Raw genomic sequence first — 27,931 nt, 5'->3', positions numbered from 1 at the left:
CCACAGAATTAACCCACGTGTACAGGCGGGCTCTGTGGGCAGTGACCTCCAGGGCTGCTGGGTGCAGCTGAAAGGGGGGAGCGGCGGGGGGACAGGAACTCTGCTCCCTAAACTGAGGTGGTGGTGCAAGGGGCATTGGTTAACGATTTCTCCATGCTTTGAGGGGGGCGGAGTGGGGGAGAAGCTGTCTCCAAAGCGTCTTCCTTTGGCCCACCAATTTTCAGAGTAGCACCCCCGAAGTTGCAAATGTGGTTTTGAAGGCCAAGTCCGGTCAAATTCTATTATGGGTAAAATTCTGTTGGTCGCCATGGATTGAGCCAGAGCTATGGAGGGTTGCGTGAGGGATGGGGGCTTTGCCTTCTGATTGCTAATGGAATGGCTACTTGGCTCTCAGAACTTGGGTTCCCTTTTCCCCTCCTTGTATATTCTGAAAACACGCTTTCAGTATGTTTGCATGCTTTGCAGTCCCGAAGCTACTGTACTTATCATTCTCAGACCCAATGGATTTTCCCTTGAGCGGTTTGAAGAACATAACGCTACCTAAGTGATGCCTACCTCTTATTGAGAAAAATCTACATTCATCCGGTTCATCTTGAAAATATCACAGTTGTCGTTAACAGTGCTGTTCATTCAAAGACTTGGGTCTCAAGGCAGATAGATGGCTGTATTGGTGACCAGGAAGGAGTTATTTCCCACTGTTAACAAAATTGAGCTGGTGCATTGGGCATGATAGAACGCAAGACATGAGCCCAGTGTAGCAGCCAAAGTCGCCATGGAGCGGTGTCGGTGGAAATGCTTGACTACGTTCAGTCCATGGCCACCAAGTTCTCCAGAGAAGTTTTAATTACAAACCATGGTGGTGTGGTTTTTCAAATGTGTTACAACAAATGGATGTCAGCCCAAGTAGCCCTCAGCCCCCTCCATCAATAAAACCCCATAATTATCACATGGTGGGCTCCAAGGAGGAAGTCTCAACGCCCTGAGTGTCTAGTCGGCTGCGCTTCCGGCCTCCCTTTCCTGGAGTGGGAGGCAGGGAGAGGGTGTTGAAGGACAGCCCTTTCCTCAGAGGTCCTGGGAGTGATGATGCACCCTGGACGGGCGCTGTTGCTGTCCCAGGGAGGGACATGTCAGTAGCCTGGAGGGTCAGGTCTGCTTTTCGGTGGGGGGCCAGGGGTGGGAGTTTGGGGGTGGGAGGATGGTTGAAATGGAAGACCTTGAAATGGCAAATCTTTATTAGTTTTGTAAACAGCTTTAGGAAGCGCTGGGAGCATCTTGCAGGGACCCTGCAATTATCATAATAAACAGTTTTATCATCTGCTTGGCAATCAATATTGCGGCTTATGCTGCTTTAGTATCTCAGTGGTATTGATTACCTTAACAACTGTGCTGCGGTCAGCTTCCATTAACCCCTGCTCTGCTGCGGGCTCGAGTCTCCCATGGTTGGATGGGAGACTGTTCTGGTCCCAGCCCAGGCAAGCGCTGGGATTTGATGGCTGGCCAGAGAGTCAAGCACAGCTTTTATCTCAAGACACCCAGCAGAAGAAAGGGTTTTAAACAGGGAATCTGGAAGCTAATGCAACTTTTTAAAGGCTTTTTTTTCCCCCCCTTTGTGGAGACAGTGTATAAAACAATTACAGCAGCGGGGTTTCAACTGTGACTCAGGAATTTGAATGTTAAGAGGGAAAATTCTGATTCTTGTCTGGGCTCTGTCCAGTGTTCTTCTCAGCTCCACCTCCACCCTCCCCGGGGGAAACGGACATGTGTGGAGTTGAGTGGTGGATGCCGTGCTGAACGCCCTTATGCAACAGGCATTCCTGGGACTCTTCAAGCATTAGTTTTACGATCCACATTTTACTTTTAGAGAGAAACCACTTATTCAGGGACATCTAGTTCCCGGATTCAGGTTCTTCTGGCCCAGCCAGTGCCTGAAGTGAAATGGCCCATCCTGAGAGGAGGGAATGCTGGAGATAGATGGTGGTGCGCTGTAGATTCTATCACTCTCACTGGCTGCCCTGTCTCTGGTCTGGTTGCTGTTTACATTCCCCTTTTCTCCCGATGAAACAAAGGCAACGAGGGCACTCTGCTCTAGGAAGCACTGATGGACTCCCCAGACCAACCAGTAGTCAGGGATGAGATAGTAGTGACAGTCATTCAGAAACTTGCAGGATGAGATCTTGCCAGCAGTAGGGGTGGTGGTGGTGGTGGTGTGTTGACTTTCCTTTTTTTTTTCCTCTTTTAACTGCCTTCTTTTGTTTTGTTTTAAATGAGAAATATAGGTGTGTATGCACATGAATATGTGAAGTTGGGGGAGGGGTGAGGTTGCACACATATCCAGTGGCTTAAACCCCTGGCGCCCTTTTAGTGAAGACTGTCATGGGGTCTTCAACATTGTACACCCAACAGCACAGATGCTGTTGAACCTGAGTGGCAAGGACCTCTAATGGGAAGCCAGCTACCATGGTCTACAGTTCGTTTTTAACTGTTGATGAGTTTTATGGAGTCACTGGGGAGTGGAGGAAAGGAAAAGGAGGAGGGGGGTGGTGGAAAGGGAGAAGGAGACAGTAGCTGGACTAGAAGGAGAGTGAGTTGTGCTGGCAGCTGCCACTTTCCTATCCTTCTTGCCAGGCTGCAGCCTGTGGCCTCCTGGTCCCTCGTGGCTGCCCCAGAGGAGCCAGGAGCAGAAGTCTATCAGAGAGGGAGGAGGCTGGTAGGTACGTGATGAAGGCAAGTGCCACAGACTGAGCTTGGAGAAGTGCAAGGGGTCGCAGGTGTATGGGATTCCTGGCCATGGGATACGAGCCCCAACAGGGTAAGAGTCTATAGATGAGAGGGTCAAGAAGCCAGGCCATAGAGTCTGGACAGCAAGGTGTAAGGCTGTAGGCTCCATCTGGTGAGGCCTAGGCTAGTAAGAGCAAGACTTGGCCTTGTATTGAGTCACAGGCTTGATGAGCAGGGCTGAGCCTGCAGGTACCAGTGAGTAGACAGACCTGCATGGGTTCGGGGAGGGCCCCAGGGAGTGATGGTGGGTCTCTACTTCCGAAGGGAAAGCCGATGGGAGTGTCCTCTCCTCAGGGTTGGAGAGTCTGCACAGGGCCATGCGTCAGCAAGCCTTCCCTCCTGACTGACCCCATCCTCCTCGGTCACCCTCCCTCCACCTGGGATGTCAAGGGGTCCCCGTCACTGTCTTGTATTCTGGTCCCACCCACTTCTGTCCTCTTTCTCCCTCTGCCCAAACCAGCTTGGTTCCACAGATTGGAAAGTTTTAGACAGAACGTTCTTCCTAAAAACATCACTTAGATAAATTAATTAGACTCAGAGTGTGGGCGGTAGTTCTTAAGTTGACCAAAGTTCCATTGATTTCCATCATGACGGGGACTGGAGCTCACAGGGTTCCACTGTGATGGGAGAGTGTAGACTGGACTGCTCAGACCCATGGAATAAGTAACATTCATAATGGGAGTGAAGCCAGTTCCCCAGTTTTTGGTTTTATTTAGATTGGTGCACGTTGAGTCATGATGCACTAATGCTGTGGCCAAAATCACCCTTCGCTTTACCCCACTGGTCTTAACTTGAGCTCTGTGTTGGTATTAACTCTTCAAAGTGTGACCTCATTCATGTGGAGCTCCTAGACCTTGACAGTGTTTTACTTTCGTCTTTTCGCAAACAGCTTTTGAGCTGTGTTCAAACCAGTGTGAGTGGCAGCATCCTCTGCACAGTAGAGGACACTTCGAGGGCGTTTTACCCTGCCTGCTCATGTCTTACATTGTGTTATGGCCAGAGGGTTTTGCTTTAGCAATAGGTGCCTTACTATGTGCTTTTCCTGCCACACTGTGCTCTATGTAAAACTTTCAGACTTAACTGTCTTCCGTCAAGTTCTTAGTATTTGGTGTTATTTATAACTATGCTTTTAAGTGTGAGCAGTGAAACATATTTTTGGGGTCTTTGGCATACTCAGATTTTTTTCATACGTATTTAGAAGCTGAAGTGTGATTTTGAAGGGTTCGCAAAGGTAGATTGTCTTTAGGAAGAGATGCCTTTGTAGAGAGAAGAACACTGGAGTGGAAGCCCAGAGTCCCCTTCCTGGTCCCTGAGGAGCTGCTAACCAGCTGGCGACGCTGGGAAAGAGTGACTCATAGTAGTCACTCTTATGTTTGATGAATCTTTTTAAACCTGTAAAATCTGAATTATGAGTCCTGTTCTGCCTATTAATACAAGTGTTTGAAACGTGTAAACCACTGTGTACATTGAAGGACCTTCGTTATTTGTTCCTGGGAAGGCGGGCGTTGAGTGGGACCTTTCCTTGGGTCAAACACTGAGGCCACTATGAAAATGTTTATTGCAAAGAGAGTTTTCCAGGAGCCACAGCGTGCTGATGGGCGTGTGTGGGCCCACATGTGGCAAGAAGCCCTCTTACCATTGGGCCGTCCCACTTGCAGATGAGCACAAGAGAACCGGCCCAGTTCCGACTTTTCAAAGCAATCCCCGTCACTTAGGAAACATTCCTACTGAGCTGAACGACAATCAGCTCAAAAACAATGATTGGGAAACACCGCCTTATTTTGTAAAAATCACTAAAAGTGTTTTAAATTATTGTTTGACCCATTAAATCAACAAGTGGAGGATTTTGACTTATCAGTGGGTGTGTTTTTCTTAACCAGGGTTTGGCTCCCAGCTCTGTATCAAGCTGTTATATAATCTTAGGTTGCTACATTGGGCTCATTTTTGCGCAGTAATGGTAGTGATAGTTCCCAGTATAAATGTGCCAAGAGCATGATTCTTCTTGGTGCTGGCAGTGTGGTACTGCTCGGTACCTCCTAAGGGTAGGAGTGAGGGGTGGAGTCAGCAGATGGTGCGTTTTAAAGAGGTAGCTGGAACCTAAAGGCTCGTAGGAAGCCCTTCAGCTCTAGACAAAGGAGAATGTGTAGTTCTATGTAAAAAGGGGTAACTTGTCACAAGTATGTCAACCCAAGGCTGAGAAGTGTGACTCTGACCAGTGCTGGTCTCTTTTCAGAAAATTCTTCTGAACTGGGTAAAGGCAAGGCTTTCATTTTTTTTTTAAAGAAACATTTATTATGTAAAAATAGGATAATATGAGAGACCCCATCACCTAGACGTTAACAATTCACTTTTTGTCAGATTTATTTAATCTTTCTGTTCATTGGCTTTGATTTAAAGCCAATCAAGGACATCATGATACTTCATCATTTTCCTATGTGATAAAATTATCTTTATATAAGAAAATTAACAAATTCTTAACATCACTGAATCCCAAATTGCCATTCAGACTTATCTGATTGTCCCCAGAATGGCTTTTGACGGTTGGTTTGTTAGGTCTGGTATCCAGATGAGGACTACATAGTGCATTTAGTTGTTTGGTCTCTAGGCTCTTAGTCTAGAACAGCCATGGGCAAACTACGGCCCGTGGGCCAGATCCGGCCCGTTTGAAATGAATAAAACTAAAAAAACAAAAGACCATACCGTTTTATGTAATGATGTTTACTTTGAATTTATATTAGTTCACACAAACACTCCATCCATGCTTTTGTTCCGGCCCTCCGGTCCAGTTTAAGAACCCCTTGTGGCCCTCGAGTCAAAAAGTTTGCCCACCCCTGGTCTAGAACAACCCCTTGCCTCCCCATTTCAGCTTCCATGTGTGCTTCCCCCACCCCTCCCGGTCGCCCCCATCCCCCACCTCCGGCCCAACCAGCCCATGGATTATGAAGGCTATTGGGGAGTAGCTACAGGTGGTAGAAAAAGCACTGTTAGTGTGGTGTGAAGATACCCATGTCCTCTTGCTAGCTCTGCCCCTGACCAGCTGTCTGACCTTGGGCAGACCATCAGCATCCTCTGGGGTCATTATTCTTGTCCAGCAAGAGAGGCAGTGAGACTGGAGGGCTTCAAACCCATGCATTCTCACTGTGACCTCCCCAAAGGGGTCAGCGACACCGGGTTGCAGACACCGCTTGCTTTCAGTCCTTATCCCAATTTTTACAATTGAGACTTTACTGGAACGACATAACCCTGAGCCATTGGCTTGTTCTTTTTCTCTTGGACACTGTGAATCGTGTGCTTAAAACGAAGTTATTATTTTTTCCTTCTGGACTCTAAGCTTAGAATCTAATTTATGGCTCAATATATAGGTTATTATTGTATGCATTTTTGGCTCAAGTTTTTCTCTACTCTTTACTTTTCTTTCTTCTTTTGCCCTGGCCTCAATTCATGCTCTGATGTAGTATTTTATTCTTGTAAGGAATATAAATAAATGGCTGTGTGCTGGGTATTCTTAGGTGACCCAGTCTGTAAGCTCATGGAGACCAGGCATCCTCTGCTGTGTTTGCGCCACAGATTAGATGCTCAATAAAAGCTTCCGGGTAGACTTTGGTTTGACATATTTTCCATTCGAGCGGTGAAGAGCTGTGTTTGTGGCACTATTCATTTTGTGCCCGAGGCCTGGTTCTTCCCTGATTTGCCTTTTATGTGGCAAAGCAGCCAGAGGAAGTATGGTGAGCCACCTGCCTGGTGATGTTTTCATTTTTATTTTTGTAGAATTTGTCATTTTGTGTAGCTCCTGGCTGTTTTGTCTCCACCCCACCCCCTCTGCCTAGGCCTTTGGTGAATGAAGCAATATTTGCTGGGCAAACAGTTGTGAAAGGATGGGGTGGGGTGGGGGAACCTTAACTGTTAAACCAATAGCCATTCTACCCATTTCGAAGAGCTCCCCTTTGATTCCAGCCTCGGGCACAAGGAGCGCTGTTGTTGGGCTGTTTAGGATGATGGAGGGTGGATAAATCAGAATCTGTCATTTGCTCTATCTGTAAAAAAGTGGGTGTCTTCATCTTCTCTCACGACTCTGTGAGGGAACAGGTCTCTCCTTGACTTTCACTCAGTCTCCCTTTGCTGTTTCTGAGAGACTTGCTAGTCCTCGGTAAGGCGTGGGTCCCAGCTGGCTCCCTCCCCGCTTCCCAGGACCTCTGCCTCCTCTACTGTGGGGGAGAGGGAGGGGTAGTCATCCTGGCACATTAGGGAGAATCAGAGTTCATGCCTGGCACATAGTAGGCACTCAGAAAACGGTGCCCTAAGGATCCTCTCTAAGAGTGGTTGGAGGCCAGGCTGGTGTGGCTCAGGGGATGAGCATCGACCCATGAACCAGGAGTCATGGGTTCGATTCCCGGTCAGGACACATGCCCAGGTTGCAGCTCGATCCCCGGTGTGGGGTGTGCAGGAAGCAGCCAATCAGCGATTCTCTCTCATCGTTTCTCTTTCCCTCCTCCTGCCTCTCTGAAATCAATAAAATATATTTTAAGAAAAAGAGTGGTTGGGGAACATTTGAGACTATTGCTTATCGGCTTCCTCTTTTCCTGTTTGCTGACACTTGAAAAGGGATCCTTTAAGCATTGGTTTTGAGGGGCTTGGTTTTCAGGCCTCCCATTCTGAGTCCCCGGAAAACCTCTCTGTAATCCATGGAGAAGAGGTGAGGTGCCCTTGTGGGGTGAGGGGCCCTGTTGGAGTTCCTCTCCTGCTTAGATCCCCTCCCGGCCGGCCGGCATTCATCCTCCCATGAGCTTCCCATCCTCTGCGCTCCTTGCAGACTCAGTCCCGAGGAAGGCCAGGCTCCTAGGTGAGGTGGGAGGGTCTGGGTGTGGCAAGGAAGTTGAGGCTCACGGCTGGCAAGTTTTCTTCTAATGGAATTTCCCATCACTTACTGCCCTGCTGATTTCTGATCAATGAAAATGAAATTGCATCACCTCCTCAGAGGCTCCACGTATGCCTGCTGCTTCCAGCTGTGTCAGTTCCGGTAAAATAATCTCATCAGGCGTGCGAGAGGGTAATAGGAAATAAAAATAAAAACCCACAATTAGCAAGAGGCCTTGCAGCTGAGTAACACTTTCCATCCCGGAGACAGAAAGGGCTGGGCAGTGAATGCTTAGGAAAGATTCTCTTAAAAAAAAAAAAAAAGGGCAAGAAAATCTCCAGTCCTTTTCTTCCCCATTTCCCCCCCCCCCCTTCCCCTGAACTCCCACCAGCCCTGTGTGTGGATGGTTTAAAATTGTGCACGGGTTTCTCTCCTGCCCTACTTTTGGGGTCAGTAGAAGTACTGTGTGATAGGCACACGTTGGGTGGCATTTGTTTTTCTTCCAGTCCCTGAAGGTAGACACCAAATGAATGATAGGAATTCCAGCTTCTCCCACTGACCTGTGACAAAGAGCCAGATGGTTGGAGGTAGGAGGGCCGGGGAGGGGGGATCACGCAAAGCCAAGTTAAGTTTGGTGAATAGACTTCTCAGAGCTGGTTTGTTTTAATTCTTAGACTTTATGCTGCAACTATCAGTCCATTAACAACAGGACCGCCCCCCCCCCCCCCCCCGCCCTCCTGCCGCATTATTCCCCGTAACTCCCAGTACCGTGTGTGTCGTAAGTGTGAGGCTCTGAGAAAGGGCATTGTTTGGGCTGAGCCACCTCCCTGTGGAGTGCAGCGAAGGTGGCCACACGCCAACCCCGGCACCTCCTTGGTAAGACTTGGGGAGGTTGGACACTGCTTCCAGAACATTCTGCCGCTATGTGTGTGAGCCTGTCACATCACTGGGTCCAGCCTGAAGAGGACCTGAGTCCCAAGACACCAGGATGGGGAGTACACAGGGCAGGGGAGGCTGTGGGAAAGCTGTTGGACCACCTGAGAGGAGCCAGTGGAAAGCAAATCCGATGGTCTCCCGGCAGCATCGCACCAGGAGACGTGCTGTGTGTAGGCCCGCGCTTCCGTGGCCTGGCAGTTCCTCGTAGGCCATTAGAGGGACAGCCCGCCCCGTGTCCCAGGGGTGAAAATCCTGAGCTGTCGGGAAATGGTCAGTCTCAAACAACCCTAATGTTCCTTTAATTGGTGACTCCCATGTGGATTGAGGCCGAGACTCTGAGAGGGATTAGCACGGCTAGAGGATATGGTAGGATGATCCCAACTGTGGGGGCCACTGTGTCCTCAGTGCTATAGGGTTTCAGGGCAATTGCTCAACCTGCCAGACCATGTGTCGCAATAGCTGAACTGTTTCTAAATGCAGTGGACGTCAGAGGTCATCACTGACCATATCTGGTTGATAGAAGGACAGATTCTGGCAGGAGAGAATAAGACTGGAATGAGGGGAGCAGTAGCCTGGATAATTCAGTGGCCACGTGAAGTGTGGTCTGTTCTACCAGCGCCCTGAGCGTTGCCATCCAGCTCTTATTATGCCTGTCTGGGCTCTGACGAGACCAAGCTAGCAGGAGTCTGTGTTGGTAGAGGGGTACAGTGTAGGCCTTCAATAAATACTGGGGTGAGTGAACATCATTAGAGCAACCAGTGACTTTGGGCTAAGCATGATGCACAGGAGCTTAAAACCAAGTCCAGTGGGGCCAGGACCCCGATAGCCTCTTTATTATTGTGGCCTAAGGAGTTGGCCCCATTGACTGGCCAGGTTGGAGTCCCCCAGTCTTTAGTGTGGCTTAGCGTGGGAACCGCTTGGAGCCGCGGGAACAGTTCCCACCTCGTTCTCTTGCCCAGGCGCTGTCCAGGATTAGGACTGCTGGACGAAAGTTTTAGTGGGGTGCACAGAGCTCGGGGTGGCGGGGGGGAGGGGCAGAAGGAGTGAGAGGGCCCCTTGGGAAGGGAAGCTGAAGTTCTTTAGGTTAACATGCATTTTTCATAGGTTTGTGTGTTTGCACAAGTACGTTTCTCCTCTCTCATCTCAGACACTTAGCACAGGGTCTTGATCTACATTGATCACATTTTATGACTTGAACTGGCAATTCCCCCCCAGGGATCACTCCTAACCAGGGTGTTCAGGAAGCCATTAAGGAAAAATATGTAACCACACTCGTTCCCAAACTCAATTGTTCTGTCTTAGCAGTGCTTGGAGAAGAGACTTGCAGGCGTAATTAATCCGAGTACTATTTAACGTGGCCCTGGTGATTCTCCGCAGTAGCTATTGACCCCAAAGCAGCAAGAAGAGAAAGACCATCTGAGCCGTTTTTGCTGGGTTCCTGGGGGTGTAATTATTGCCCACAGTCACTCGGTTCTCCGGGTGGCTTCCGGAAGGTTAAAGGAGTGCCAAGTCTTGGATCCTTCTACTGGAAGAAGAACATTTCCTCTGTTGTTTTGCCGAATTCCTAGGGCCACTCTTTGAAGTGGCCAGTAGTAAATATGTCTCGATCTGTTTTTCTTGATTAAAAGTAACAGTGCAAGTAATGGGCGCCCTAATTACCATGTGGGATGGAGAAGGGGCTGCGAAGAACAGGACACATGATTAAGTTTTACTTAGCCCACCACCCACCCACCACCCACCCACCACCCAGCTGGGTGTTAGGTTTGGAATTTGAAAGGGGCAGAGCCTGCACCCTCTCCAGTCTGTCTCGAAGGCCTCCAAGGTCCTGATGGCTGTCTTGGCCCACGTTACCGTGAGGAAGGGAGTTGAAGTTTGCAGTAGCTCCTTAGGCCACTAGGATTTGAGGACCGCCCCACATGAAATAGGTTCTCAATCTTCAGCTTTGTCAAATGAAGCTGATGAGGAGGCCGGGTGATGGAATCATCGTCTAGTGTGCCCTCCAAATAGGAAGTTGGGGAGACCCTTGGTAAACCACCTGGAGGGGTCCCTGGGGGCACCCGGCCAGGCATGCCCCTCCTGAGGCACAGGGGAAACCTGTGGGGGTGGTTTGGCCTCTGCAGGGTGATCCCCTCTTCCGGCCCTTGCCAGGGGCTGGGCCTTACAGCTCCGGGTCCTGCTTAGCTTAGTGGTGCCTCTGGCCCGCTGCTGCGTGAAGAGCTGTTGATGCTAACGAGGCGGGGAAGATCTGAGGAACTTGCTGTGAGAGGCCCTGTGTGTGTGTTGCCCCGTTTATGAGCCTTCCAAGGGCAGCCCTTGTTTGTTTTGTCCCGGTGCCAATTCCGGAGCCCTGTGCCAGCACTGCCCATGGCGAGCCCCTGTGTGGCGTTCTTCCTGCTGGGAGGAAAAGACACTCCTTTTTCAAAGAGTCACTTTGGAGGTGCCGGTTGAAGGAGACTTTCCTTCCCCAAGGCCACCTGTCACCTGGCCTGTGAACCGCAGGTGGTGGGGCTGGTTATCGGGGAGCACCGGTTTTTCTCTCTCCGGGAAAGTTAGATGGGGTCCCACATGCTGCCCCAGGACCAGGAGAAAAACAGCTGTAAGAGGTTATTCATTGGTGCTCAGGTGGGTCAGATCTGTGTGCAGGAAAGCTTAAGGCCCACGGCTGCGTCTACCTGCATTTCAGAAACAAGTGCAAATAAATTTAAGTAAAATTTCCCCAGTTCAGTCTCTCTTGGGTGTGTGCAGCCTTGAACGATAACACTTACTCGTACTATTCAAATTTTAAGTTCTGCTAAGAACGGCCTAAAAATAAGAATCCAGGAAGCCTCATAAACTCATTGGCCTATTCAGCCAACGCGTATGGCTTCATAGTCCTTTCCATGAGGCAGAACCCCCGAGGTCCACTTGTATATGGTCTGGGACCTGATTCCCTCTTTCCCCCTCAACAGAATGGTATGTTAGGATTTGCGTGGCTTCCTGGGTTTTTGTGTCATTGACCAGCTATTTAGGATGGCTGAACAGGGGTCAATATTGTAGACTTCAGGCCCTCCGTAATTTTGGAGCAGGGAATAATACAACTAATGCAGTAAACCACAAAATACTGACATACTCTGGAATCATACCCAAGCCTCCAAATTAGGATGGTTGGGTCTTTGGTGATCGATTGTATGTAACGTTGAGATCAGCACACTCCCAGGAACGTGATGGAAGACGTCTGGTAGACAGAGAAAGTGTGCCGTTCGTCGAGTCTTTTATCCATGCTGCACGCTCAGCATGTGCTAGGAGATGAACAGAAATACAAGCTGACTTTTGCCCTCTGGTAGCTTCCAGTCACGTTGTGGAGATAAAAACAAAGGAAGTGAAACAAGGAGAGATTGTTCTAGTGACGGTGAGGTGACCATTCCTGTAGGAGTGCAGAGAGGAGAAAGGTGTGGGGGGCTTGAGTGATAGCAGGGATATTACTGCCTACACCAGGGGTCCTCAAACTTTTTAAACAGGGGGCCAGTTCACTGTCCCTCAGACCTTTGGAGGGCCGGACTATAGTTTAAAAAAAAACTATGAACAAATTCCTATGCATACTGCACGTATCTTATTTTGAAGTAAAAAAACAAAACGGGAACAAATACAGTATTTGTATTTGCATGTGGCCCGCGGGCCGTAGTTTGAGGACCCCTGGCCTATGTGGAACTTGAGCTTGCACTTCTTAAAGGATGTCCAAGGCTTGGATAAATGTCGAGGAAGAGAAAGAAAGGGCCTGGGGCTGCAGGAACCAAGACAGGAGTGTGTAAGAACGTGGAGATGATTTGGGGGGGGGGGGGGGCTCGATCCTCCTGCTTGAGAGAGAAGTGATTGAGGAGTAGTGTGTGCAGGGGGGTAGCTTTTAGTGTCAAACCTTCCGAAGAGTATAGGTTGGACTGTTTCAGCAGTTGGTTCTTGCCTGGGAAAGGCGCCTGCAGAACATGGCGTTGGGAATCTTGACTGACCTTCCCTTTCTGTTTTCTGAAATCAAAGATGGTACCAAGAGTTCCAACTGGAGAGACCAGGCGGTCAGCGAGGGGCAGTTCCATTTGGACGAGCTGAGCCATGCTGAGTGTTGAGAGATGGAGAGCTATAGCCACTTACAGATATCTTGTGGTCTATGGAAAGTATGAGACACATACTCAGGCGATAAGTCAGGAATGGAACATTTTGTGTTGGGAGTCAACTCATAATTTCAGTAATTGAAACCACAGAAGTAGTTAAGGTAGTCGATGGACAGAGATAAGAGCAGAGAGCCGGGGGTTGGGGGCGGGGGGAAGTATGATGATAGGAGAACGGAGAGGAGGAATTTCTGGGGGTTAAAGTAACATGGAATGCTATCAAACAAGTGGGAAAGCGCATCCATAGAGAGCTGTAGGATCAGGGAGAGGGCAGACAGTATAAATTTCAGAGAGATGGAAAGAGAGCCAGGAAGTCAGGTCAGAGCAGTGAAGGGGGAAAGAGATGCCAAGGTGTTAGGGTCAGCAGTTCAGACTGTGGGGACATTGATGAAGATGACAGAGTGGGAAAGCCAGGGGCCGCAATGGGCCTCAGTGACCTCGGAGACGTAGGGCCTTCAGCAGTGTCCAGCCCTTTCCTCTGGCGACCCGATCCTGGAGTCTAGGGCAGAGCCTGGCAACTTCATACCTTGACTAAGCCCCACAGTCGGCTCCACTGCACAGCAAGCATGAGAACTGTTGGTGCAGGATAGCTCTGTAAACAGAGAGGAGGGTAAATTCACCTGGCTTCGGGAGAGAGGTGTGGAGGAAGCGTCCACGTGGTTAAATGAGTGGGATCTGAGGGCAGGACAAGAGATGTGGTCCGAACCAGCAACGTTAGCAGGTCAGACTGTCCTCTCTGAGCTCGTGGGTTTGTGGAGGACGGTAGAGAATCGGGTGAGAGATCACCAGTGAAATCCTGTAAAGCCCTCTTATTAATCCTCAAGGCAAGGACAGCACTCCCCCGCTGTAGAAGTAGCAGGGAATTCACAAAAGAAATATCAGTTGCCAACCACTATTTGCAGATGGATTCTCTCTTACGAGCAAAACATGAGTTAAAATGAGATGTGATTTCTTGCCTGCCAAATAGACACTTTAAAAAACAAAAACAAAATAATACCCACTATTGATGAAGATGCAGGAAAATTGCTGCTCATGTGCCAGTGCGAGCATGAGTTGGAAGGGCTTTCCTAGAGGACTGTTTGGCATATGCTAGAGCCCTTAAGTGTTTCTCGCTTCTGGGCCAGCAATTCTACTGGCTCAAAAGCTAGGAACATCACCGTAAGAGCCTAGGTTTTAGTAGCAAGGCTTACTGGTTGAAAAGGCTGACTTGGCTAGTATGTGACTTGTATAAGATACTTAACCCTTTAAGCCTCAACTTCCTCATCTGTAAAATGGGCTGTTTTGAGGGTCAAATGAAATAATGTATATTTAAAAGTGCTTAGAAGCATGCCTGGCCCGAATAAGTGGGTAGTAATGGAATTGCTACTTACATTTTATTAGTTATTTTGTTAATTATATACTTACAAAGACTTATGAGGGTTTATTGCAGCTTTCACTGCAAAATATTAGGAATCGCCTAAATCCACTAATATAATTTACTGGAGGAATTATGCTGTGTCCATAGGATGCAGTATCTATGCAGCCATTAATTCTAACTTGTAAAGAATATTGAACATCAAGGGAAAACTTTCTTGCTAAATTAAGTTAAAAGGGCAGTCCACATAAGAAGCAGTGTGATCTGAGGTTGGTGAAGAAGATCTGTAACTATAGACAACAGGCAGAGGAAAAAAAATTCTAAATCTACCTACCTATCAGTGGCTTCCTGGCTGGTGGAATTATAGATGATTTTTATTTTAGCTGTTGAATTTTCTGCACATATCCATTTTAAAAAATGAGTTCATAGTACTTTAATTAGGAGAAATTGTTTAAAGTAAATTTAACATCATGAGATGCCAGATTGAAACTGTAAGGGGCCAGATGGCACGTGTTCCCACCATCTAGCGTGGGCTCTGCCACCCAATGGCATGAATGGAGAGATCAGAAGTGAGAGGGATGTCGAGGAAATTGGAGGACATGAGAGCTGTGGGTGCTGGCAAAGGAAGCACTGAAGTAGTCAGTTACAGTTAGTGTGGGCAGGTGTTCAGCCAGGGAAGCACCAAGTGATGAACGCAGGGGGGTTGACTGAGCTATGCACCTGCCAGCCAGGAGGGGCGGGGTTGGTGCAGCAGGGAAGTTAGAGGTACTGTGTTTGGTGAAAGGAGGTGCTGTGTCACATCTGGGAGGGGGACCAGTGCTTTATGGTGATTAAATCCAGCTCAGGAGAGAGCCATTCAGGCCATGGATGGATGAAGGATGCTGGTCTTCTGTCTTCAGCATGAAGGCCTCAGAGTGGATGCTTAAATAAGTACCTAAGTGTTGGGATACAAACACTCGAATAGCTGGTTCAGTTGCCCCAGATCCTTTTTTAGAACAAGGCAGAGTATAAGGAAAAGTGTGTTGTTTTGCTTTTTATTATCGTATCCCTGGCTTTGGTCGTTGTGGAACTGTGGCTGTACCTGCGTAGATAGTAAAACATCCGATTCCCCTAAATACCAGCTCCTCTCCTCCAACACCCACAGCCCGGGTTCCAGGGCCTCTCCTCCTGGCCTCACCTCCCTTCTCTGCCCCTCACAGCTCCACTGCAGCCAGAGCATTGCGGTGCTGGTGGATTCCCGCAGAAGGGACTGAGCTAGCACTTTCCGCTTCCAGGTTGATTTATGGTCACGCTGGAAAGAGCACAGATGCACTTATTAGCAAACACGGAGCCCAGGGCCTGACGATTCTCTGGGCCTTCCGGGCAGCAGGCCTCCTGCAGCACCAGGGGCCCGTTCACGCACGCGTGTGCTCTCCGGCCTTGCCGTCGTTACGGGATGAATCCTCAGGCTCCTGGGAAATTGCTACCAAGGGGGGTGGAATCTCACCTGCTTATGATTTAACACTTATTGACTAGTACGCAGCAGTCAATACACAAATACAGTCATTGTACAGAGCCCAGAACGGAATTGGACATGGTTCTTCAGTGGATTCCAGGCTAACAGATGAGGGCATTCTTTCTCTGCCCCTTGAATTAGGTATCTGCTTATCTGAGAATCTGGGTTGCCCCCCCCCCCTTTTTTTTTTTTGGAGGTAGGCATGGTTTAGTCATTGTTGTGGGTTTTCTCTCAAATGCTTTAGCCCAGAGTGAGCAATGCTCACCCTCTGTGGGCTGTTGGGGTTCCACTTTTCTATGGTGGCTGAACTTGTCCTTACATTTAGAAGTGCTTTCACCAGGTTAGGGAAATCTGAGTCAGATTATGGGTGACTTGGGTGACTGCCTTTCAGTGTTGTGTTACTTGAAATTCTACTCAAATCAGAAAGGCCATCTCGAACTCTGTGTAGAACCTCTTGGCTGGAAGAAGGAAGACCAGTTTTCTGCTCTTGTCTGTGCCTCCCTGGCCAGCCTCCCTCCTTTCATGAAGCTGGGCCAGCCATGGATTTCATGTGAAGACAGGACATGGGAGCCAGATGGGCTGGCTGGTCATATGCCTTTGAAGGCTCAATATGTAGAGTTCTTAACACGGGACAATTTATTTTGCTGTACAGAAAAATTATAAGAGAATAAAGAATTCTCATATACCCTTTGTCAAGACCCCTCCCATGTTAACATATTTTCATATTTTTAGCTGTCTGTTATATGTAACACACACACACACATACACACACACACACAGTTTTTCCCTAAACCAGTTGAAAATAGAGATGTCATGCCCCTTCACCTCTAAATATACCAGTGTGGATTTCTTAAAAACAAGGACTCTTTTTGTATAACCACACTGCAGTTATCAAAATTAGGACATTAACATTCACAGACTACGATTTTCAGACCTAAGGACCTGACTGGGAGTCTGCTGGTTCCTTGGTCGCACCTCTTCAGCCTCCTGCACTCTGAGGCAGCCCTGTTTCCCGACACTCGCCTTCCTGAAGAGCGTAGGGCACTCTGTGGGCTGTCCTCGCTGGGATTTGCGTAATGTTCCCTCGGATCAGATCCAGGGTTTGCATTTCTGGCGGGAATATCGGGGAGGGGATGTCGTGTTCCTCTCCGAAGGCACAGAATGTCTGCCTGTCTCACTCCGGGTGATGAGAACTCGATCATGTGTGTAAGGTGCCAGGTTTCTCTGCTGCACACTTACTGTTGTCCCTTCCGTGATTAGTGCGTGTTTGGTGGAGATGCTTTGAGACTTTGTAAATACCCTCAAACTTTTATCCATCCGTTTTGGTATCCCTCAGTTTTTTCCTAAATGGGTTATAATAGGTGGTTACCAAGTGGTGATTTTCTAACTCCATAATTCCATCTGCATTTGTTACTTGGATTTATCCCCTAAGAGAACTTATAAAAGTATGGAGATACGGGTTTTTATTTTGGGCATTGTGTTGTGATCCTTTACTCTCATTTTATTTTCTTGCTCCAATTGCACCACCTTCCAGCAGTGGGAGCCCCAGTTAACCTGTTCCCGTGTTCTTTCGACACGTTCTGATCGTCCTTAGAGCGCATCCTTGTGTTCTGTCTCAAGAAGACGCTCCAGCCCTGGCCGGGGTGGCTCGGTTGGTTGGGTGTCGTCCTGTGCACCAAAGGGTTGCCAGTTCGATTCCCAATGTGGGCACACGCCTGGGATGTGGGCTCGATCCCTGGTGGGGGACATGCAGGAAACAGCTGGTCAGTGTTTTGCTCTCACATGGATATTTCTCGCTCCCTCTCCCTTCCATTCTCTGAAAAATCAATAAAAACCTTTAAAAGAAAAAAGGAAGGTGCCCCAGGCTCATCTTGCACTCTGTCTGCCCCAACCCAAGAATTGTCCGTTTCTCCAAGGAGCCTGATTCCATTTGGCTCCAGAGGGTCACACCAGGCATTTCTTCAACTAAGAGAAAAAGAAACAGATCGCGTTCGGGGATCCTAATTTTTCTTCTCAACGTGTTACCGCTTCTCCCAGTGCGGTAAGCTCCTTCCGAGTTTCAGGAAGCACCTAGTCCATCTTGGCTGTGGAGGACACAGAGATGACTGAGACATCACGGTCCAGCGGCAGAGACCGGTCAGCGGTAGTCACGGGAGTGTGATAACCCCAGGACGGCAGTGTGTCGCCCGGTGCCACATTACTGTGCGATCGCAGGGGAGGAGGTTAAAGCTGATTGAGTCACCGGACTGATAACCCAGGAATGAGAAGAATCTTCACCTTTTCGAGGACCTGAGAGGCTGCCTGATGGCACTTCCTGGCCACAGCCAAAGCCCCCCGCCCTCCCCCACCCCCGCTTCCCGAAATCCACGAAACCCAGGGATTGCGGTCTTTCACCAGAGGCAGCCTTCCATTGGGGGACTTTGATAATCTTGAGAAAGAGTCTCACTTCCATTGAACTGAATGAACTCTCATTCCTAATAAATTTCCCTCATCACCCCTAGCTAAACCCTGAAGCTAGGTAGAAGACCAGTAACCAGTCCTCCTTGTAGGTGGCAGGCAGGCCTTCATAGGGTCGAGCAGAGTTGTCTTACGGGGCAATGGGACCTCTCTTTCCCACACTCCTGCGCTGTTCATGGTCGGCCGTCCTGACCACACTCAGGTTCGTTTGTCGGGACCCTTCTTACCAGATCCCCCCCGAGTGGATCACCACGTCCTTCGTGCAGACAGAGACAATGACGGGGCTGCGGGCCTGTGGAGTTTCGGCAGGAATAGTGTACTCCCGTGGCCAGAGGTTGCATTTGCCTCTGACTGCCATGTCAGCTTTGGGCGGTCACAGGATTTATAGTAAAGCACGGGTCCTCAAACTTTTTAAACAGGGGGCCAGTTCACTGTCCCTCAGACCGTTGGAGGGCCGGACTATAGTTTAAAAAAAACTATGAACAAATTCCTATGCACACCGCACATATCTTATTTTGAAGTGAAAAAACAAAAAGGGAACAAATACAATATTTGTATTTGCATGTGGCCCGCGGGCCGTAGTTTGAGGACCCGTGTAGTAAAGTGACGCTGCCAGGCCGTTTTAGCACGAATTCCTGTTCATCGAAGCCTTTCCGTCCTCTGTTGGTCTCACTGACTGCCTGAATGTACTACGGGGCTTCCTACCTAGCCTTTCAAAATTTCGTCCTGTTCCTTTGAGCCTTGTCCCAACTTGTTGAGCTCTTTTTTTTGGTTTTTGTTTTTAATCTTAATTCCACCATTTATCATATTAGTTAGTCCTCTTAGCTTTATGGACTTGGCAGATGGGCGGGTTTGCTTGCTCTTGCCCCTCAATTTGTTGATTTACATGAAGGGAACCAAGGACAAGACAGAAGCTTGAGGCCGGTCACTAGCCCACTGACCTCGGGTAATGGCACCCACTAGCTATCACGTTCAGCTAGAGTTTTGTTTTTTTCTGAAAGACATTTTGCTATCCTGGATACAAAGAAATGATAAACTCTGGAATAGCTTATTAAAATCAAACAGTACTCTCTGCTGCATTTCTCAGATCATTGAGTCCGAGCGAAGCTATATTTCAGTTTAATTGCTAATTCCTCAGGACTATCTTCTTTTTTTTCTAGATTCTATTCAGCAACTCTTGAATCTGTTCTCAAACTATGAGGAGCTTGCAATATATAATCTACAACATACCTTTTAGATCTAATATTATTACTTTATCCAAAATGATGTACACACACATCCCTCTTCCCCTTTTTCTTGCTTTATATTATTCTGAGTGTTTTTCAGTACTTAATGTTAGATTTGTTTGTTGACCATCTCTCCCCCACAAGAATGTAGATTGTGACCTGTTTAACTTTGATTCCCTAGCATCGGACACATGGCAGGTGCACCGTAAATATTGAGTGAATGTGTGAATGAATGAATGCTTTTTTGTTTGTTTTGTTAATCCTCACTTGAGGAGATTTTTCCATTGACTTTTAGACAGAGTGGAAGGGAGGGGGAGAGACAGAGAGAGAGAAACATCAACGTGAGAGAGCCACATTGATCGGTTGCCTCCTGCATGCATCCCGACCAGGGCTGGGGATTGAGCCTGGAATCGAGGTGCGTGCCCTTAACGGGAATCGAACCTGGGACCCTTCAATCTCAGGGCCGATGCTCTATCCACTGAGTCAAACAGGCTCGGGCCCAATGCACTTTTTGATTTATGGTGTCTGGAATCTATCCCCCCCCTTTTTTTTTTCTTATAAAAAGTGAGGATAATGGGCCTACCATATAGTTTGTTACAGCAGCTTGACCCTCTCTCTCCTGTGTGAAGATATCCAAGTACAGAAGCCATTTTGAACTCTCCTCCCCTCAGCATTATCAAGCAAGAAGGGTTCTGTATGAGTTGGCAATGTCCTTTTACATAGCCATCCTGCTATCCTGTGCTCTCAGAGCAGTCCCTGGGTCCATAAAGACTGGGTGTGAATGTCAGATGCAAGGACATTCTGGAGTTCTCTTTGAGAAATAGACATTAAAGAAGAACATGGTACAGTGACCAAGAACACAGACTCCACGCAACCAGACTGTGTACGGTTTTGTTATTCAGGCTGCGTAACTTGGGCAACCTCAGTTTTCCCATCTTAAAAATGGGGATAAAAATAGAATTTGTCTCACGGAGTGGTTCTGAGCATCAAGGTGGTGCTGTACCTTCAGGCCCGGCCTTTACATGATCCCTAACTCAAGAAGGGATGGCTTCCCTTATGATGGTTTTGATTTCAAAAATCTTTGGGAAATAAAGACACTAAAGAAGAAATGAAGTCGCCTATTACCTCATCCCCTAGTTTTTGATATAAATCTCATGTATTTCCATATGCAGCCCTATATATGCTTTGTTCACTTAGCATCCCGGGTGATCATTTTCCCACACCGTTAAATAATTTCTTCAAAAAATTATATTATATATATATATATATATATATATGCCTAAGCAACCATTATGACCAGTCAACCAAACAACCGGTTGCTATTGACAAGCACTGACCACCAGGGGGCAGATGCTCTATACAGGAACTGCCCCCTGGTGGTCAGTCAGTGCACTCCCACAGCCAACCTTCTGCAGCCATCCAACCTCCCACGGTCCCCCGCCCCCCTTCCCCGGCCAGCCAGCCCCAATCGATCCCAATCCCGGCCAGGCCGAGGGACCCCACCCGTGCATGAATTTGTGCACCAGGCCTCTAGAATTTATATCATCCTATGGAGCTCTATGCACTGTAATTTAGAGAGTCCCTCATTTCACCAGATTTCTTTTATGTTATAAATGTTGTGATGAATAATCTGTCTCTCTGGTATCTTGGGTTGCTTCCTAGAACGGGGGAGTTGCTGAGTCAAAGGGCATGTGCATTCTTGAGACTTTTGGTATCTCCTGCGAAGTCACCTCCAGGAAGGCAGCCAGCGGAGGCCGCTCCAGCTGAGCTCAGGGAAGTGGCATCCTTGCCCGCTGGCTTCCTTCTCTCTGGCGAAGCTGCTGGGTTATTCACTGAGGCAACAGTTTCTCGCTGTCTCACTTCTCTCTTTTCCTTTTGGTCCCCTTTGTTTCCTTTCTTGGTTTTCTGCCAAACAACCTCTTGTGAAAGGACCGCCTAATTAACCCTGTGCTAATTAACAATTTAAAATTGCACAGTGCGACGTTCATGTTTAATTCTCTGAGAGCAACAGCGGGAGTCCCCTCCCCTTCCTCAACCCCCCCCCCCCCCCCCCCAGCTTCCCTGTAACTGTTGCATCGGCCTCAGCCCTGCCTCCTTAAAGGAATGTGATAAGACTGTCACGCCACATCTTCCCAGTTGAAAGAAGGAGATGGATGACTTTGTTAATGGGGGGCCTCGGGGTGACATGGTGGAGTTTTTAACATTTTAAACAACGTCTTCCAAACAAAGAGTGATATTTGGGAAGACGCAGGGAGCTTTACTGGTAGGTTCCAAGGACACTAATTGTAAGAGGCACAAGTGTCCGGGGGCCTTGCTAAGGGCGTCGAAGCTTTCCTTACAGGGCGACTTCTCAAACGGCAGGTTAGCTCAGCAGAGCGAGTCCAGCACCCTCGACCACACCTCTCGTTCCCCCGAACCCCTGCTGGAGAGATGCGCTCTTCTGAAGAGTAACTGAATTCTTAAAACCACACACACACACCACCCACGTGGAGCACGCTAGGTGGGCATGAGTAGAACACGTCTGTATTTGAGGGGAGTTTGGGGGTGTAGGTGGCTGAAGAGAAGCAGGCTGCAGGAAGGGCTGAGGGTCTGTGATGTGTGAGCTGGCCCTGGAGAGTGAAGGATGAGGAAGGGGGCGCAGAGCCGGGGCAGGGCCTGAACAGAGGCTGCTGCAGGGCTGCCTGTGAGCGCGGGGACCCGCCAGGTTCCCAGGCCGCCCTCTGTAACTGAAGATCATTGATTTTACGGGAAACCGTGTTTACAGACAGAGTGCTGATCGACCTGCCGAGTTGACTTCTGCCTCCTTAAGTAAGAACTACCTTTTTCTTATTGACTGGCTGATAAACAGAGCGAGAGGGACGGGCGGGAGAGTGGTGGACGGCCCGAGGCCCTTGAGCTGAAGGACTGGGGAGCATAAGCGGTTTCTTCATCTCTGCCTTCTGGTCCCCTCTTGTCCACCCGTACCCTCATTCCCAGGGACCGGTGGGGAAGTCCAGGCCTGACCCTGCCTGGCCCGCTGGCCGTACAGGGACAGAGAGGGGAGTTGGCAGTCTGGTGGAGCAGAGGGTGAATCAGACTTGAATGATGTGCACCCTCCAAGGACCATGTGCAACGTGCGGACTCTGGCCTGTGGCAGGGCTGAGACTGTGCTCCTCCCAGTGCCCTGGTGAAGGCGATTCTGTTGTTCCCTGATCCACACTTTGCTCAGTGAAGCTGTGAAAGGTCCTGCCTGCCATGGCCGGCGTGCATGGACAGCAAGCCCAGGGCAGGCAGCTTCGACCTCAGAGTGGGATCCTTCTCTCCCGTGGATGCCTGGCTGGGCTGTCGGTCCCTGCGCATAAGTGGTCTCCCACGTGTCCCTCCAGGGGCCAGTGTCACCACCCAGGGGTTCGTCTGTCTTTCAGGGGTGGCCACAGTGTCATTCTTGACATTTGCTTGGAAATAGAAAACAAAGTTAGGTGAGTTTTCAAAAGTCCCAACCCTGTAAGTGGGTGAGTTGGGGAGGAGGAGAAGGAGGAGGAGGAGGAAGAGAACAGCAAGAAAAGCCCACCAATTAATTGGTAAACGCTGGCAGGTTTCGCTGGCCCAGCCCCGGCTGGAGAGGAGATTGGCTTTGCTGTCGATACACAAGTCCCTGGTGAAGCATCAAAGCTGTTCTCCTTTATCAATCGTGGCCTCCCCTTCCCGCATGTTCCTGTAACTTACCAAGCATTTATGACATCGATTTTACAATCGGGCTGTTAACCCTCCCGCCCCTTCAGGCCTGCCAACCTTTCTGGCCTGAGCTGTCAATCAGGCGCATCTTAAGAAGAGCCACCCGGATTCTCACCTGTGTGCCAGCTAAGCCTGGCGGGGAAGTCCCATCCATCTGCCGTTCGGTTTGGTTCAGTGCAGTTATCTTAGCTTGGAATCAATGTGTCTGTTCTCAGGTGCACAGAGCTTCGTCATCGCGGAGTTTGAGGTTATAAACGGAGAGGTGGGGAATGTGTGTGCATGTGTGCTTTAAACAAAACATGGCACATTCTTCCAAAAAGTTATTTCTCCCAAGGCTTCTGGTAAACCTGCCTTCCCCATCTTTTCCCGAGGGGGAGCTGTTGGCTCACTGTGCAGTCAAGAATCAAGAAATGAAGAGAGAATGGGAAGATGAGGGTTTGGGGGGTGGGGTGGGACCAAACCCAGCCAAAACCTTCATCTGCTGGGTATGAATGAGATGGTGGGTGGAGAAGCAGCCAAGTGTTCTCCAGGCAGGAGGTGCAGGGCGGGGGAGGGGAGGCTTGCCTGGGATTTGCAGACGGGGCTCTGAGTTGCTGTAGGAGCAGCACTGGGTGGAAGCAATGCTCTGTGGTGTCCTTGCCACAGGAGCAGAGCAGCAGCGGGTGATCCGATGCCCCCCTCTCCAGGGACGTGTGGTCTCAGAGGGCAAATTCAGCTCAGTGGCACTTTGGAGTCGGAAACGGAAAAGCCCCAGGGCTGAAGGACAGCTGCTCGGGTAGCAACTAATAACGGAGAGGCAGGTGGGAACGGGGGCTGGCCGAGCCCAGCTGCCGTCTCGGTTTGCTGCTAAGATCCTTGACAGCAGGCAGCACCCAGCCAGTGGTGACGGGGCTCCCTCCAGACGGGGTGACATCCATGCTGCCGGAGGGGGCGTCGGCCCACTGCGCCCGGGAGGCTCTTCCTAGAAACATCACGCGCTTGTTCGCACCTACACGTTCTCCGTCTGGAGCCAGCTGAGTCACAAGCAAGGCTGCTGTAGGGGTGGGGGCGGAGAAGGGAACTCGGGATCCGCCTCTGTCTCACAGTGTCGTGTCTCACAGTGTCGGGCGGCAGGGGCGCGTTTTAAGGATTTGCCCCTTGGTTTTCCTGCTTGTAAAATGGGACAGTGCTCCCCAGACCTCAGGGGCTTGTCTCTGAACTTTGCAAACTAGAACCATGGTCAGTAAAAGCAACAGCAGCAACTTCTCCTCCAAGTCAATGAGCATGTCCTTGCACAGTTGGCCTTTCCTGTTCTGGGGGTGCAAAACCTCCCTCCTCTCGTCTGTCCCTCCCCTGCTCCCCGGCCCACAGGCAGCTGGGACAGCCGGGGGTGGCTTGGTGCTGGCTGACTGTGTGTGGTAGGGCCGCCCTCCTGTGTCCTCGGTGGGGCCCTCCTCCGCTGTGGCCGGCGCTCAGTCCTGGTGCTAACAATGTGCTTGCAAAGAACGGAAATCCAGACTGGTCTCCAGGGTAGAGCAGCCGACAAGCTGAAGACTCAGAGGGATTCTCCTGATGCCCCTGCCTGTGCTCCTGCTCCTGCCACGTCCCCCAGCCGTGACCCCAGCCATGACGCCTGGGGGCCACTGGCCCTCTGCGTGTCGGACAGCACGGGGCCAGTGCTGGGGTCCCGGCCTCCCCCGCGGTCTCCGTTGTGGGTGTGGACAGAAGCTGTTAGAGTGCTCTGTGCGGGACCTTAGCCTCGGCCCTCCTAACCTCTTTCCTTTCTCTCTCTCTTCCCCCTCTCCCTCTTCCCCCCTTGCCTCCGCCCTTCAGGTCCGATCCGTACTGGGTGCAATGAAAGCTCCACGCAGGCCTTACCATGGAAGGCTGTGACTCGCCCGTCGTCTCGGGGAAGGACAATGGGTGCGGGATCCCTCAGCACCAGCAATGGACTGAACTCAACAGCACCCACCTCCCCGACCAACCCAGTAGCATGGAGCAGCCCACAAGCGAGAACCACGGGCCCCTGGACAGCCTGAGGGCCCCCTTCAGTGAGCGCCTGGCGGAGAGCACCTCGGCCGGGCCCCCCGCCGAGCCCGCGGGCAAGGAGGTCAGCTGCAACGCGTGCGCGGCCTCCTTCGCCAGCCTGCAGACCTACATGGAGCACCACTGCCCCAGCGCGCGCCCCCCGCGGCCCCTGAGGGAGGAGAGCGGGAGCGACAGCAGCGAGGAGGGGGACGAGGAGAGCGACGTGGAGAACCTGGCTGGGGAGATCGTCTACCAGCCCGACGGCTCGGCCTACATCGTGGAGAGCCTGAGCCAGCTGACCCAGAGCGGGGGCGCCTGCGGCAGCGGCAGCGGGCCCCTCCCCTCGCTCTTTCTGAACTCCCTCCCCGGGGCGGGGGGCAAGCAGGGGGACCCTTCCTGTGCGGCGCCCGTCTACCCGCAGATCATCAACACTTTCCACATAGCCTCATCCTTCGGGAAGTGGTTCGAGGGCCCAGACCCGGCTTTCCCGAATACCTCAGCCCTGGCGGGGCTCAGCCCCGTCCTGCACAGCTTCCGCGTGTTTGACGTGCGACACAAAAGCAACAAGGATTACCTGAACAGCGACGGCTCTGCCAAAAGCTCCTGCGTATCCAAAGATGTTCCCAACAATGTGGACCTGTCCAAGTTCGATGGCTTCGTGCTCTACGGCAAGCGGAAGCCCATCCTGATGTGTTTCCTGTGCAAGCTCTCCTTCGGCTACGTCCGCTCCTTCGTGACCCACGCGGTGCACGACCATCGAATGACCCTGAGCGAAGACGAGCGGAAGATTCTTAGCAATAAGAACATCTCCGCTATCATCCAAGGGATCGGCAAAGACAAGGAACCCCTTGTAAGTTTCCTGGAACCAAAAAACAAAACCTTTCAGCACCCTTTAGTTTCCACAGCTAACCTCATAGGTCCCGGACACAGTTTTTATGGTAAATTTAGTGGCATTCGGATGGAAGGGGAGGAGGCGCTCCCAGCCGGCTCTGCCGCCGGCCCCGAGCAGCCCCCGGCTGGCATCTTGACCCCCAGCACCCTCTTGAACCTTGGCGGGCTCACCAGCTCGGTCCTGAAGACCCCCATTACCTCAGTCCCCCTGGGGCCTCTGGCCTCCAGTCCGACCAAATCCCCGGAGGGCAAGGACTCCGGGGCGGCAGAAGGAGAGAAGCAGGAAGGGGGCGACCCGGACTGCTTCTCCGAGAAGGCAGGGCCAGCCGAGGAGGAGGTGGAGGAGGAAGAGGAGGAGGAAGAGGCGGAAGAGGAGGAGGACGAGGAAGAGGAGGAAGAGGAGGAGGAGGAAGACGAGGGTTGCAAAGAACTCTTTCCCAGCGAGTTGGACGAGGAACTGGAGGACAGGCCCCATGACGAGTCCGGGGCCGCGGCAGGTAGCAGCAAAAAGGACCTGGCTCTCTCAAACCAAAGCATTTCTAACTCCCCCTTAATGCCTAATGTGCTCCAGACACTGTCGAGGGGCGCAGCTTCTACTAGTTCTAATTCCGCTTCTTCCTTTGTTGTCTTTGATGGTGCGAACAGGAGGAATCGTTTAAGCTTTAACAGTGAGGGCGTCAGGGCCAGTGTGGCAGAGGGCGGCAGGAGGCTGGACTTCGCCGACGAAAGTGCCAATAAAGACAATGCCACAGCACCAGAACCAAATGAAAGCCCCGAGGGGGACGACGGGGGCTTCGTCCCCCATCACCAGCACGCGGGCTCCCTCTGCGAGCTTGGGGTGGGGGAGTGCCCCTCGGGGAGCGGCGTGGAGTGCCCCAAGTGCGACACGGTCCTGGGCTCCTCCCGCTCGCTGGGCGGCCACATGACCATGATGCATTCTCGTAACTCGTGCAAGACCCTCAAGTGCCCCAAGTGCAACTGGCACTACAAGTACCAGCAGACGCTGGAGGCGCACATGAAGGAGAAGCACCCGGAGCCGGGGGGCTCCTGCGTCTACTGCAAAAGCGGGCAGCCCCACCCCCGGTTGGCACGAGGCGAGAGCTACACGTGTGGTTACAAGCCTTTCCGCTGCGAGGTGTGTAACTACTCCACCACGACCAAAGGCAACCTCAGCATTCACATGCAGTCCGACAAGCATCTCAACAACATGCAGAACCTGCAGAACGGCGGGGGCGAGCAGGTCTTCAGCCACTCGGCCGGGGCCGCGGCGGCGGCGGCGGCAGCAGCGGCCGCGGCGGCCAACATCAGCAGCTCCTGCGGGGCCCCCTCGCCCACAAAACCAAAAACCAAACCCACCTGGCGGTGCGAGGTGTGTGACTACGAGACCAACGTGGCCAGGAACCTGCGCATCCACATGACCAGCGAGAAGCACATGCACAACATGATGCTGCTGCAGCAGAACATGACGCAGGTCCAGCACAGCCGCCACCTGGGCCTGGGCAGCCTGCCCTCGCCCGCCGAGGCCGAGCTGTACCAGTACTACCTGGCCCAGAACATGAGCCTGCCCAACCTGAAGATGGACAGCGCCGCCTCGGACGCCCCCTTCATGATGAGCGGGTTCCCGCTGGACCCCTCCGCGCCCATGGCCGCCGTGACGCCGGCTCTAGGTGAGGCTGACTCCGTGTTTGTCTGTTCTGTGCTGTGACTGGAACGGGGGGAGACACTGAGAATAAGTCCAGGTCCCGTGGATTCGGTCGATTATTTTTTTTTCTTTGGTATCAGCTTGAGAGTCTAACAGTCAATGCTTTTTCTCAAGAATCCCTTGAACCCTGTGTGCATAGGGAAAGTCGTATGCACTGAACAGAGACGTGACCCCACTCCAGTTCCGCAGGCCAGGATTAAAATTTAAGTGTTTCCTCTGCTTTTTTGGCTTCTGGTCAACCTTCCTTTCTGTTCCCATTCTCTCTTTCTCTGTCTCCATTTGAAAAATTACCACAATTATCCAAAACTTTTGGATTCCATTAAATATTTATTGAAACTTACAGGAAACTGTAGCTGGAGTTTTAAATAGGAACAGCC

At 50.8% G+C, this 27,931-nt stretch overlaps 1 protein-coding gene across 2 annotated transcripts in view; it reads left to right on the top strand.

The window, feature by feature from the left end:
• The first annotated feature begins 24,770 nt into the window (after positions 1 to 24,770).
• Positions 24,771 to 27,931, top strand: part of ZFHX3 (zinc finger homeobox 3) — a 157,718-nt gene continuing 154,557 nt past the window's right edge. For both annotated transcript variants that reach the window (XM_036346029.1, XM_036346031.1), the window contains exon 1: positions 24,771 to 27,519. In XM_036346029.1, the coding sequence (XP_036201922.1) occupies positions 24,813 to 27,519 (2,707 nt within the window). In that variant the 5' untranslated portion in view covers positions 24,771 to 24,812. The remainder of the gene's footprint in view (positions 27,520 to 27,931) is intronic.

Source organism: Myotis myotis, unplaced genomic scaffold, assembly GCF_014108235.1.
Source record: "Myotis myotis isolate mMyoMyo1 unplaced genomic scaffold, mMyoMyo1.p scaffold_m19_p_19, whole genome shotgun sequence".
Lineage (NCBI taxonomy): Eukaryota > Metazoa > Chordata > Mammalia > Chiroptera > Vespertilionidae > Myotis > Myotis myotis.
This window is presented reverse-complemented; position numbering and strand designations above follow the sequence as displayed.